General features: G+C 40.3%; 1 protein-coding gene across 3 annotated transcripts in view; it reads left to right on the forward strand.

Annotated features, from left to right (window-relative positions):
• Positions 1 to 13,205, forward strand: part of ubr2 (ubiquitin protein ligase E3 component n-recognin 2) — a 185,761-nt gene that overhangs the window by 135,125 nt on the left and 37,431 nt on the right. For all 3 annotated transcript variants that reach the window (XM_038812572.1, XM_038812581.1, XM_038812563.1), the window contains exons 24-30: positions 1,457 to 1,505; positions 2,962 to 3,116; positions 4,245 to 4,347; positions 5,355 to 5,464; positions 8,359 to 8,439; positions 12,096 to 12,277; positions 12,887 to 13,086. In XM_038812572.1, coding sequence (XP_038668500.1) covers positions 1,457 to 1,505; positions 2,962 to 3,116; positions 4,245 to 4,347; positions 5,355 to 5,464; positions 8,359 to 8,439; positions 12,096 to 12,277; positions 12,887 to 13,086 — 880 coding nt within the window. The remainder of the gene's footprint in view (positions 1 to 1,456; positions 1,506 to 2,961; positions 3,117 to 4,244; positions 4,348 to 5,354; positions 5,465 to 8,358; positions 8,440 to 12,095; positions 12,278 to 12,886; positions 13,087 to 13,205) is intronic.

Raw genomic sequence — 13,205 nt, forward strand, 5'->3', positions numbered from 1 at the left:
GATCCCCTTTCAATCTTCTAAACTCCAGGGAGTACAAGCCCATTCGATCCCGTCTTTCTTCATATGTCAGTCCTGCCATCCCAGGAATTAGTCTGGTGAACTTTCGTTCACACCCTCAATAGCAAGAATGCCCTTCCTCAAACTAGGAGATCAAAACTGCACACAATACTCAAGGTGTGGCCTCACCAAGGCCTAGTATAGCTGCAGCAAGACATCCCAGCTCCAATACTCAAATCCTTTGAAAGCCAGCACGCCATTAGCTTTCTCCACTGCCTGCATGCCAACCTTCAGTGAATGTTCCACCATGACACCTAGGTCTCGTTGCACTTCCCCCTTTTCCTAAACTACCACCATTCAGATAATCTGCCTTCATGTTTCCTTGCATATATCCACATTATATTGCATTTGCCAAGTATTTGCCCACTCAGCCAGCCTCTCCAAGTCACCCTGCAGCCTCTTTACATCCTCCTCACAGCACACACTGCCACCCAGCTTAGTGTCGTATGCAAATTTGGAGATATTGCATGCAATTCCGTTGGTCAAATCAATAATGTACATTGTTAACACCTGGGGTCCCAGCATTGAATCTTGCGGTACCCCACTACTCACTGCCTACCACTCTGAAAAGCACCTGTTTATTCCCACTGCTTCCTGTCTGCCAACCAGTTCTCTATCCACCTCTCCGAATCGAATAAAGTTTTTTTCTGTCTCTGAAAACGGAACATTTTTGGACCCCAGTGATGATAACACGCAGCTCGTCAGATGTAAAAAGGCACTGTTTCAGATCTTGGATCTTTACAACAGAGACGTGAAGTTCTGTGAATCAATTGTCTTGGGAGGTAAAGAGATAAAAGTTTGCAGTGTCCCCTTTGGAAATGTTCGCTGGCATTGCCTGTCATTTATTTTTGCTGACTATTTAGCGAACTCTGGGGGGGGGGTCAAGTGGAAATGGGCATCAATTTGGAAATGTGCGGTGTCAGAAAACAAGTTGACAAGAGTTGCTTAACATAAAAAGCATCCTTTCCTTTTATGTCCTTTCCCCTCACTGCCCATTCCGTCATTATGCACTACCTCGACTCTTTCCCTTCCAACCCTGTGCCTCATTGTCCCACTGCTTTCTAATCTGCGTGACTTGAATTAATGATCCCTTTAGCCGCAATGGCCATGTCCAGCTCCCTCTTGAATATATCCAACAAACTAGCCTCAACAGCTTGAATTAATTTGTTGACTTATTATGTGGTGCTAGTTTGAGTAATATTCCTGAATTTGTCTTTTGAGATTCCTTATCAAACAACTTCTTGAAATCCATACACTGTATACTTCATTTCTTCACATTTTCACAGTTTCTTTAAAGCTATAAGGAACATTTTGTGAAGCTTCGAAACTGTATTATTTTTCGCAAAGCAATGTGATAATTATAGGTAATTTCATATTAATGGGTTTTAATTTTCTTTAGGCTGAAGAAGCCCAAAGAAAGTTAAGGAAACAGAATGGAGAAGACACCGGTATGTTAGTTCTTCACTTTTTGTCCCATTTTGAAATTAATTTTATTTTATCTCTAATTCGGAAGGTGGTCTGTTCTCCTTGTATCATTGTCAACCCAGAAATTAATCTGGCTCCATGAATCCATTTTTTTTGTGTTTCTTTGGTTGTGCCTTACTTTAATTCACTATATTCCATCCTGGACAATTCAGAATTGATAAAATGTCAAATTAGATGCATTTACCACTTGAGTATTCCACGTTCTTTACAATGGATCAGAATAGGATTAAGAGAAATGTGCATTTGCATATTTAGTTTGTTTTCAGATTAAAGTATCATTTTGCACATTATGCAACTAAACTGCAATTTGAATTGCAGGCATAACCTAGAAGGTGTAATGATTTTCAGATATGTGTACAGACATGTACTTGCACCATGCTGTTATTTACTTCAGAAGTCTTACAACACCAGGTTAAAGTCCAACAGGTTTGTTTAGAATCACTAGCTTTCAGAACGTAGCTCCTTCATCAAGTGAGTCATCTGGAATATTCAATGCAACATACATTTTCTGAATTAAAAAAAAAAAAATGCTGGAAAAACTCAACAGGTTTCGCAGTATTTGTGGAGAGAAAAACCAGAGTTAACATTCCGAGTCTGCATGACTCTGAACGCACGGATTTGAAACGTTATCTCTGTTTCTCTCTTCGCAAACGCTGCCAGACCTGAGTTTTTCCAGCATTTTTTGTTTTTATTTCAGATTACCAGCATCCACAGGATTTTGCTTTTATTGTGGATTTGCTGAATAATGGCTCCGGACTGATGTGCAGTGTTAGTGTGGCTGCTAAATTATATGGTGGTTTAAAGAAAAAAACACTTTTTTTGTTTCAATTAAGGAGTACTTTAGCGTGGCCAATCCACCTACCCTGCACACCTTTGGAATTGTGGGGTGAGATCCACGCAGACATGGGGAGAATGTGCAAACTACATGGGGAGAATGTGCAAACTCCACACGGGTGTGACCCGGGGCCGGGATCAAACCCGGGTCCTCGACGCCATGAGGCAGCAAGCAGTGCTAACCACTGCTCCACCGTGCCGCCCATTCACAACTATATTTGATTAAAGAAAGATAGCCTGCTCGAGAAGCATTTATGTCCTAAATCCTTCTGATCCTTTGGTTTTTTTAATAAACATTTTATTGAGGTATTTTTGGTTTTACAACAACGACAAAATAAACAATGTACATGAGTTCTGATCCTTTGTTAATGATTCAGTGAATGTGATCCTGTTCAGATAGAGAAACACACAAGCCGCTGATCGCCTCTGGTTTGAGCTGAGAACCTTTGTTAACATGGATGCTGAGGTTGTAAATCATGTCCAAGGATGGAGAATTGGATTTGATTACTTTTATATGTTAAATACAGAGTACAAATTTGAGATTTTACGCAATGATAATATTCATGGAATAATTATTTGTTTCAGCACTTCCACCTCCTGTCCTTCCTCATTTTTGCCCACTGTTTGCCAGCCTGGTAAATATCCTTCAGTCGGATGTTTATGTGTATATCCTGAGAACAGTGTTGCAGTGGGTTGTAGAGCCAAATGGACATGCTTGGACTGAGAGTATGTTACAACGGGTAAGCTTTGCTAAGCTCTTTACATTCTAAAGTTCAATATGTTCACTGTTTAGAGTTTATCTTGTGATCTCTTCAAAACAGCTGAAAATGAGCTCTTATTTAGTTAGGCCTTTCTGTTTTGAGGTTACAAAATGGAGGGAAATTATTTGGCTTCTCCAAAATGGTTAGTCTTCCTGCATTAAAACATAATAATAATCTTTATTATTGTCACAAGTAGGCTGGCATTAACACTGAAATAAAGACATTGTGAAAATCCCCTAGTCGCCACACTCTGGCACCTGTTCGGGTACACTGAGGGAGAATTCAGAATGTCCAATTCACCTAACAGCATGTCTTTGGGGCTTTGTGGGAGGAAACCGAAGCACCTGGAGGAAACCCATGCAGACACGGAGAATGTGCAGACTCTGCACAGACAGTGACTCAAGCCAGGGATCAAACCCGGGTCCCTGGTGCTGTGAAGCAGCAGTGCTAATCACTGCAACCGTGTAGAGAGCATTGCACTTCAGGCCACCTTCCAACAACTTTTAGCTGTTGGCATTTACAGAATTTCACGAGTGGACTGACCTGTGAATTTAGTTAACAGCAAGTGAACAAAGATAAATTTACTCAACTTTTTTTATATAATTACATCAAACAAACCTATTAGCCAATTTTACATCGATATCTAGTGACTTGATATCTTTTGTTAAGAATAGGCTTCTGGGATGTTCTTGAGTAACCGGGTGCTCCGGTTTCCTCCCACAAGTCCTGAAAGATGTGCTGTTAGGTAATTTGGACATTCTGAATTCTCCCTCTGTGTACCCGAACAGGCACCGGCATGTGGCGACTAGGAGCTTTTCACAGTAACTTCATTGCAGTGTTAATGTAAGCCTACTTGTGACAATAAAGATTATTATTATAGAGAAGTGTTTGGTTTTGCTTTGAGCTCTCCTATGAATTTACCACTGAGATTGAGAAATCTGTGGAGACTTGTGTGCATGACACCAATCTTACCAATTTGACATATTGGCACTTTACATCATGGCACCAAATCCTGTTTCTTTCATAAATGTTCAAGTTTGATTATTTTCGTTTATATAGATCTTTGTAAAGATGGGTTTTCATGATATCATGATCCTTTTCACCTAGGTTTTGCACTTGATTGGAATGGCTTTACAAGAAGAGAAACAACAAATAGAAAGTGCAATTGCAGACAGTGATTTTACTTTTAACTTCACATCAAAATTTTCACGTATGTATTCGTTTTGCCAAAAATTCTGTAGATTGGTGAATAATGAACTCCAGAAATGAGACAGATGTTATTCATTAGCTTTGAACTATCATTCAGGTATTTTCCTCTTTCCTGCTCCCGATTCCTATCTCTCCGTTTCCTGCTGCTGAAACTTAGTACAGTTTCTTGTTCAGTTGACTGCTGAATCGGTATTTGCATTTGTAAGCTGATCAGTCCTCGAATGAAACTATTATTCTTTTACTACTTTTACATTGCGGCATCTTCAATCAATAATTGTCTTCTGATTTGTTGTTACATGTATTTCTGCCATTCACAATTAATTGTTTAAAAGCTTGCAATATATTCTTTCCAACTTGTAATGAGAATACACTTTCCTCGAGTGTCCATTTGGGTGGAAACCTTAAAATCCTGATTTCCCCGCCCCACACAACCGTGATCCTGTCTACTCTTACATTGTTTGTTAAGAATCTTAATCTTAATAAAACTACGTAAATAATGCTGATAATAACATTTGCAGTTTAAGAACATGAACTATTTGTAGTCTGCAGAAGCTGGAAAACAATTAATCGATCTTTTATTTTTTTTTAGGAATGCTTCTTCAGGACAGGCAACTTTCATAGAACCCCTGCAGTGCAGAAAGAGGCCATTTGGCCCATCGCATCTGCACCGATCCTAGGAAACCTCTACCCTATCCGCATAACCAGTAACCCCACCTAACCTTTTTTGCGACACTAAGGCATGGCCAATCCATATAACCTGTACATCTTTGGAATGTGGGAGGAAACTGACACTGGAAGAAAGTGCAAACTCCACAGTCACCTAAGGATGGAATTGGACCTGGATCCCTGGTGCTGAGAGGCAGCAGTGCTAACCACAGTGTCAGCCCTTTCAATTGAAAGCTGCAAATGTTATTATCAGCATTATTTAAGTAGTTTTATTAAGATGTAAAGTTATACAAATTAAATGTGTTATTTGCCTATTGTAATTTACATTGTAACCATTTACAGGTCCTGGGGAGGCTCCAGAAAATACACCTAGTATTTTGGCAATGCTGGAAACCTTGCAAAATTCTCCCCATTTGGAGGTTTATAAGGACATGATCAAATGGATACTTAAGGTATGTACCAGTGGTGCTAACCAGTTTAATTTCTTTATTTCAGTTGGTATTGTTCAATGGTATCGGAACACAGACTTGCGCTTATCACTTGTAAAACCTGACTGAATTTCGGAATGCAAACAATCAGAGAAGATTTTAAAGTGTATATTTGGGAGTGGAGTTTGCAAACTCTCATGTGATTTTCATCTGGGGGAATTCTGAGGAGAAATCCACTGACACTAACTTGGGTTCAAAGCGGAATGTGTGTATTTGACCACAGTCATCTTGTGTGCTTAAAAGGGACTTTTTGAGTTAATGAGACCACTGTAGCTTAAGTTGTACTTTGTAATCCATGTTAATCTTTATATTTGTGTGTATTTGTTAAGCTGGTGGGTGGGAAGGGGAGAGTAAAGATGTATTGTACAATATCCAACTTTCCATGTTTAATAAATATTGTTTTCTTCTTAAAACTAATTGCCGGTCCTGTGACTCTGTTCCTCCATGCTTTAGGAAGAAAAATACAATTTACAGTCTTTTGAGCCAGGGTTCCACTTTGGGATCTTAACGTCCAGTTATAACATCAACTGGGAATGTAAGAGTAGGCATTGACTATAGTTATGCTACCTCATTTCCACCAGTAAGGCACTTTTAACAAATGCAACCTGATGCAAAATTGGCAGTGTCATGTCAGAAATGGGTCCCAATCTGACAAGAATACCTTTAAGCCAATAAATTTGAGAACTGTTCCTGGTGCAGTCTTGCACTGTTTGAGCTCCATATTGCACATGTATAACACCAATTTGTGAATGTAACACCAGTCAAATATGAAGTTTTAGTTCCAGCAAGGCTAAACGTGAATTAGCCAGTGGTCATTCGTATTTCGTGCTTCGATTCAGTTTGGATTCCAAGCAGATTTATCGAATGTAAGCTTACTCTGTTTCTTGGCTGGAAGGGTCTTGCATGAAGCGATTTTGTGACATCTCATTCCAGTTCCTAGTCTGGATGGACACCCAAAATAAACTGTTTCAGGATGGGCACTGTGAGGAAATAGAAAATACAAATGTTTCTCTGGTCTAGGCTGAGATACATTGTTTCAGCAGAGGAAAAATAATTTTAATAGGTTCTGGATGCATCGTTGCTTCACGCTTTATCTGGATAACTTGATGCTGACACTGCCTAAAGCAGCAATTTTGAGGGAAAACCATGACTTGCAGGCTCCACTTTAAGTGACACATGATCCAGATGGACGTATGCTGCCATTTCTTCCTTGTTGCTACTTAGCACCACCTTGGGGGCACTGTCAGCTCAAGGACTGTACCTTTGCACCACCTTGTCACTGTCTTGGGGGCTCAGCAATAAATGCAGCTTTTCCCGAAGCTTGAGAACAAATAAAAGGAAAACTTTGACCTTTGATGAGAAGAAAACTCTGCCACCATTAATTAGTTGGTTGTGAAACTTTAGAATCCTCTGAATCCTAAGTTGTGAATGCTCATAAAACACAGGGAATGCCCAAGTCTGGTCAGTTAAGTTCCTGATGAGCACTTAATTCGAACAGATCTTCAGAGGCATCTCCTGGTTCCTGCCACTTCTCCAATAGGTGTGCAAGACCCCTGTCGCAAACATTAAATTTTGCTCTTTGTGTAAGATAAGAGTTCAAAGTCAAGAAGTATATTAAAAATAAAATGTATAATTGATTCTTTTTATTGACTTTAGCAATTTGTAATTCCTGAGTAGTAGTGATTTCTGTGACTTGTAGAAACTAAGGATTTTGTGCGTTAAATGAAGTAAACATCTGCAAATTGTATTCTGTCACCCATCTATTGTATTCAAAGATGTCTTGCAAAATTTTGAGCAAACATAATCCACTTTGCAATAATATTAGTCCCTGTCTTCAAGTCGTATATAAATGTGGAATAATTCCAGCAGGTCTGGTAACATCTGCAGAGAGAGAAATTGAGTTAAAGTTTCCCTTCTTCAGAACTCGTGTTGAACTGGAAACAGTCATTCTGTTTCATTCTCCACAGATGCTGCCAGACCTGCGGAGGTTTCTGACTATTTCCGTTATGGCAGCTTTATATCATTTGCAGTATTTTGCATTTATAAAGACTGACATTTTAAAAAAATATGTTCATTGCCCATTGGCAGAGAAAATCTCGGTTACTTTCAGCACGCAATCAGAAAGCAAATATCAAATTTGCCCGACACACTGCTCTTTCCTGATGGTGTGATATCTTTGCACGAAGATCAGTGTGTATTTTGAGTGATGTAATGGATTGGAATGCTATTTTTAACTTGCAGTGCGCTCTGAAATTAATGCATAGGCCAACAGTAAAATTTGTTACGATGTTAGAATGTTTTTGACTCACCATAAATCAAAATAGGAAAACTGCAGTTGCGATACTCTGCTAAACAGTGGCCTACGGTATTGTAAACGTTGACATATTTGGAATCAGTTGGTGCTGAGTTAGGGGAAGAATTGTTACTTTATTTAGACACCTGTAGTTCAAGAAGTCCAAAATTCTTAATACAAGGTTAAAACCAAGTAACAATTGTACATGCCCAATTTTCGTTTACTAACAGACTTATTTCTTCAGCTGCTTACTCTAATAACGGCCCCTCTCACTTAAATATACTTTTATCTACCAGTTTTATTGGCCAGCTCATGACATTGGTATGAAAAGATGAAATTTCATTCCAAAAGGGTATTTTGAAAAACTAATTTCAAGTAATCTTTAGCTGAAATAAGTGACCTGTGCAACTGAAAGGCCTCTAGATATGAGCACCAATGTTCTTCTGTGAATGCATAATTTTATGAACCCTGGAAGGCAGGAATTGATGTAAATGTTAATGTCGCACTAATAAAATGGATTGTTCATCAATGTTCAAATCTTAAAAGGCTGATTTTTGTTTTCAAGCTTTTTGGAATTGTTAAAAAGATGAGAGAACGGACGAGTTCAGCTCCTGTTGTAGAAACAGAAGGGCATGGTGTGGAGGAGGTAAGATAATAGAATGAAATCAAGACCATTTAAAACATTTTCTGTTCCTGAAAAAAAAAGCTGAGCTTCATACAGTTGTAAATTTTAATTTTAAGCTGGCTGGGAGATGTTTTGCAAAATGTGTGCTGATGTACTAAAATATTGTCGTATTGCAAAACTATTTTGTAATATTTACAATTTTAGGTGGTTCGAGATGCAGTTTTTGTAATATATTTCGTGAATAATAGGATCTGGTTTAAGTTTCCCTTCAAGTTATGACCTTGCTTCAAATATTAAATGAATGTTTGAATTTTTGTTTTATTTTTTTCTCATTCTTCCTTCTCTGCTCTTCTACTCTGCTGAAAGCACTGGCTGCTTCTTGTGATGGGGCCTCTACCATTGACAGCCCCCATTGTTTAACCAAAATATCTATTTATTTATGTGTGTACTTTGATTGTGTGGCAGATCAGCAAGATGTTAATCTGCAGGAATTGTTATAGTACACCTGATATCTCAATAAGTATCTGCAAACATCGGGAGAGCTATTTCACAGACTAGTTAAGCAACAGCCTGACATAGTAATACTCACAGAATCATACCTTACAGACAATGACCCAGACACCACTATCACCATTCCTGGGTATGCCCTGTCTCACCGGCAGGGCAGACGCATCAGGTGGCGGCACAGTGGTATACAGTCGGGAGGGAATTGCCCTTGGAGTCCTCAAGATTGACTCTGGACCCCATGACGTCTCATGGCTTCAGGGCAAGTCAACCTCCTGCTGATCAACTGATGAATCCATACTCCGCCATGTTGAATACTACTTAGAGGAAACACTGAGGTTGGCAAAGGCACAGAATATGCTCTGGGTGGAGGACTTCAATATCCATCACCAAGAGTGGCTCGATAGTACCACCATAGAACGAGCTGGTCGAGTCCTAAAGGACATAGCTGCTAGACTGGGATTGCAGCAGGTGGTGAGGGAACCATCAAGAGGGAAAAACATACTTGACCTCATCCTCACCAATCTGCCTGCTGCAGATGCATCTGTCCATGACAGTATCGGTAGAAGTAACCACTGCACAGTCCTTGTGGAGGCAAAGTCCCATCTTCACATTGAGGATACTATCCATCGTGTTGTGTGGCACTACCACTGTGCTAAATGGGATGGACTTCAAACTGATCTAGCAACTCAAGACTGGGCATCCATGAGGCCCTCTGGGCCATCAGCAGCAGCAGAATTGTATTCAACCTCAATCTGCAACCTCATGGCCCAGAATATCCCCCATTCTACCATTACCCACCAAGCCAGGGGATTAACCCTGGCTCAATAAAGAGTGCAGGAGAGCATGCCAGGAGTAAAATCAGGCATACCGAAAAATGAGGTGTCAACCTGGTGAAGCTACAACACAAGACTACTTGTGAAACAGCAGAAGCAGAAAGTAATAGACTGAGCTAAGCGACTCCATAACAAATGTATCAGACCTAAGGAAAGCAGTCTTGCAACATACAACTCAGTGGAGGAGGAGGCTCCACAAATAGCCCCATCCTCAATGATGGAGGAGCCCAGCACATGCGTGCAAAAGACAAGGCTGAGGCATTCACAACAAACTTCAGCCAGAAGTGCATAGTGGATGATCCATCTCGGTCTCCTCCAGAGGTCCCCAGCATCACAGATGTCAGTCTTCAGCCAATACGATTCACTCCACGTGATATCAAGAAACAGCAGAAGGCACTGGATACTGCAATTGCTGTGGGCCCTGACAATATTGCGGCAATAGGACTGAAGGCTTGTGCTCCAGAACTTTCCGTCCTTGGCCAAGCTGTTCCGGTATAGCTGCAACACTGGCATCTACCTGGCAATGTGGAAAATTGCCCAGGTGTGTCCTGTACATAAGAAATAGGACAAATGCAACCCAGCCAAATACCACCCTAGCAGTCTACTCTCCATCAAAGACAAAGTGATGGAAGGAATCATCAAAAGTGCTATCAAGCGGCACTTACTCAGCAATAACCTGCTCAATGGACGCTCAGTTTGGGTTCCACCAGGGTCACTCAGCTCTTGACCTCATTATAACCCTGGTTCAAACATGGACAAAAAAGTTGAATGCCAGAGGTGAGGTGAGAGTGACTATGCTTGACATCAAGGCAGTATTTGACCAAGTATGGCATCAAGGAACCCTAGCTAAACTAGGATCAATGGAAATCAGGGAGAAAACTCTCTGCTGGTTGGAGTCATACCTGGCACAAAGATAAGATGGTGCTGGCGGTTGGAAGTCGATCGTTCAGCTCCAGTACATCACTGCACGAGTTCCTCAGGATAGTGTCCTTGGCTCAACCATCTTCATCAATGACCTTTCTATCATAAGGTCTGAAGTGGGGATGTTTGTGGATGAATGCACAATTTTCAGCACCATTCGCGACTCCTCAGATAATGAAGCAGTCCATGTCCAAATGCAGCAAAACCTGGACAATATTCAGGCTTGGGCTGACAAGTGGCAAGTTACATTCACACCACACTATTGCCAGGCAATGACCATCTCCTACAAGAGGGGTTTTAACCCCCTTGACATTCAATGGCATTACCAGAGCTGAATCCTCCGTAATCAAGATCCTGGGGGTTACCAATGATCGTAAACTGAACTGGACTAGCATATTAATACTGTGGCTACCAGGGCTGGTCAAAGGCTAGGAATCCTACGGCGAGTTCCTCCTTCCACAAACATTCAAATCCTCCACCACCGATGAACAGTGACAACTGTGTGTACCATCTACAAGATGCACTGCAGTAACTCGCCAAGACAGCACCTTTCAAACAAATGACGACAACCATCGAGAAGGACAAGAGCAGCAGTTACCTGGGAACCCCACCACCTGGAGGTTGCCCTCCAAGTCACCCACCACCTTGACTTGAAAATATATATTGCCATTCCTTCACTGTTGCTGGGGCAAAATCCTGGAACTCTCTCCCTAACAACACTGGTTGTACCTACACCTCAAGGACTGCAACGGTTCAAGAAGACAGCTCACCCCATCTTCTGAAGGGCAATTCGGAATGGGCAATAAATGCTGGCCTGATCACCGATGCCCACATCTCGTAAATGAATTTAAAAAAAATTAAATTGGAGCTGTATTCACTGGTAACAGTCAGGGGCAGGACCCCTGATGTTTTCTCCACGGTAACCCTAGACTGTGCACCAATAGGAACATTCTACAGCTGACAACTAATTGAGCAAAAGCCATAAGTGATTTTGAGACCTTCCAAGTGTTCTTGCCTCATCTATTCCTTGCTAGGTTGGTTGAACCATTGTCGGGAGAGTGATTTAAAGTATAAATTGATACAATTGCTAGATTTTAAGTTTATTAGAATTCATATTATTGATTGGTATCATAGAACAATATAATTACATTTAACTTGGTTAAAATTGTAACTTGTGTACTTAATAATGCTATCAGTGAAAGGACATTGAGTTATTTGGCCTGAAAATAACTTACTGCTTTACTATCTAATTGAACCATTTTTAAGAATAGTCAAAGAATGTTTAACATGCTTGCTGTGAGCCTTTATCGTCTTATCTCCCCCCCCCCCCCCCCACCATTTTCCGTGGAAATTTCAATAATTAAGTTATAAAGCATGTTTTGCACTAAGTAATACTACTAACTGTCCTTTTTGTAGTGTATACGAGATAAAGATAAAGCAGATCGGAAGCGGAAAGCTGAAATTGCCCGGCTGCGAAGAGAGAAGATATTAGCCCAGATGTCCGAAATGCAGAGGCATTTTATAGATGAAAACAGGGAATTGTTTCAACAGACATTAGAAGAACTAGAAGCTTCATCTTCCACAGCACCTGACAACAGGTAAGACAAAGGGATATTTAGTGTGTATAGATGCTATTCTAATAATATTAATCCTTATTGTCACAAGTAGGCTTACATTAACAATGCGATTAAGTTTTTTTTTTAAATTTAGAGTACCCAATTCATTTTTCCAATTAAGAGGCAATTTTGTTTCAAGTTGTGAGATTTGGGCAGGGGTTGCTCTGCTGTCTTGAGTTAATTCTTCAAGTGATCTTGGAGGCCTCAGTTGCAGCTTTGCCAGAATGTGAATTTCTGGAAGCCCAATTCCAAACAGAAGATTGTTTCCGTGATCAACTGGGAGAACTAAAATAAAGACTAATCTCAAGCACTTTGCCTGATGGTATAGTCCATGTGCTAGAACAAGAGATAAACAAAGTTTAAAATGGATGTATCTAATTTTCAAGTTGTATTTTTAAGAAACTGCATTTATGTCACACCTTCGCAACCTCGATGTCCCAAAGTGACACACAGCCAATTGAGTACACTGTGAAGTGTAATCCCTGTTGCAGTGTAGTACAATTGCTTTACCTAGGTGAATACGACTCATCAATATGAGTATCCTATAAAATAGGTTCATGTGTTGCTAATTTTGTCTTGTTTTACCTCCAGCCCTATAGTTCCTGATGCAGCATTGATTGCTTTAGGTCCAAAACAAACGAGAGTTTTTGAGAAGAAGCAAGTTGTTACGTGCATTTTGTGCCAAGAGGAGCAGGAGATTAGAATAAACAACAAAGCAATGGTCTTGGCATCATTTGTTCAAAGGTCGACAGTTTTGTCCAAAAACAGAGCAAGAACCATTCAGGATCCAGGTGACTTTGCACATTGGTGTTTATGATTCCGTTAGTTGTCATTTTTTCTACAATGAAAACTCACGTAGTTAAATTGAAATATACAATTGTTTTGAAGTTGGACCTCAGTAATGTTGTAA

The sequence above is a fragment of the Scyliorhinus canicula genome, chromosome 1 (assembly GCF_902713615.1).
Source record: "Scyliorhinus canicula chromosome 1, sScyCan1.1, whole genome shotgun sequence".
Classification (NCBI taxonomy): Eukaryota; Metazoa; Chordata; class Chondrichthyes; order Carcharhiniformes; family Scyliorhinidae; genus Scyliorhinus; species Scyliorhinus canicula.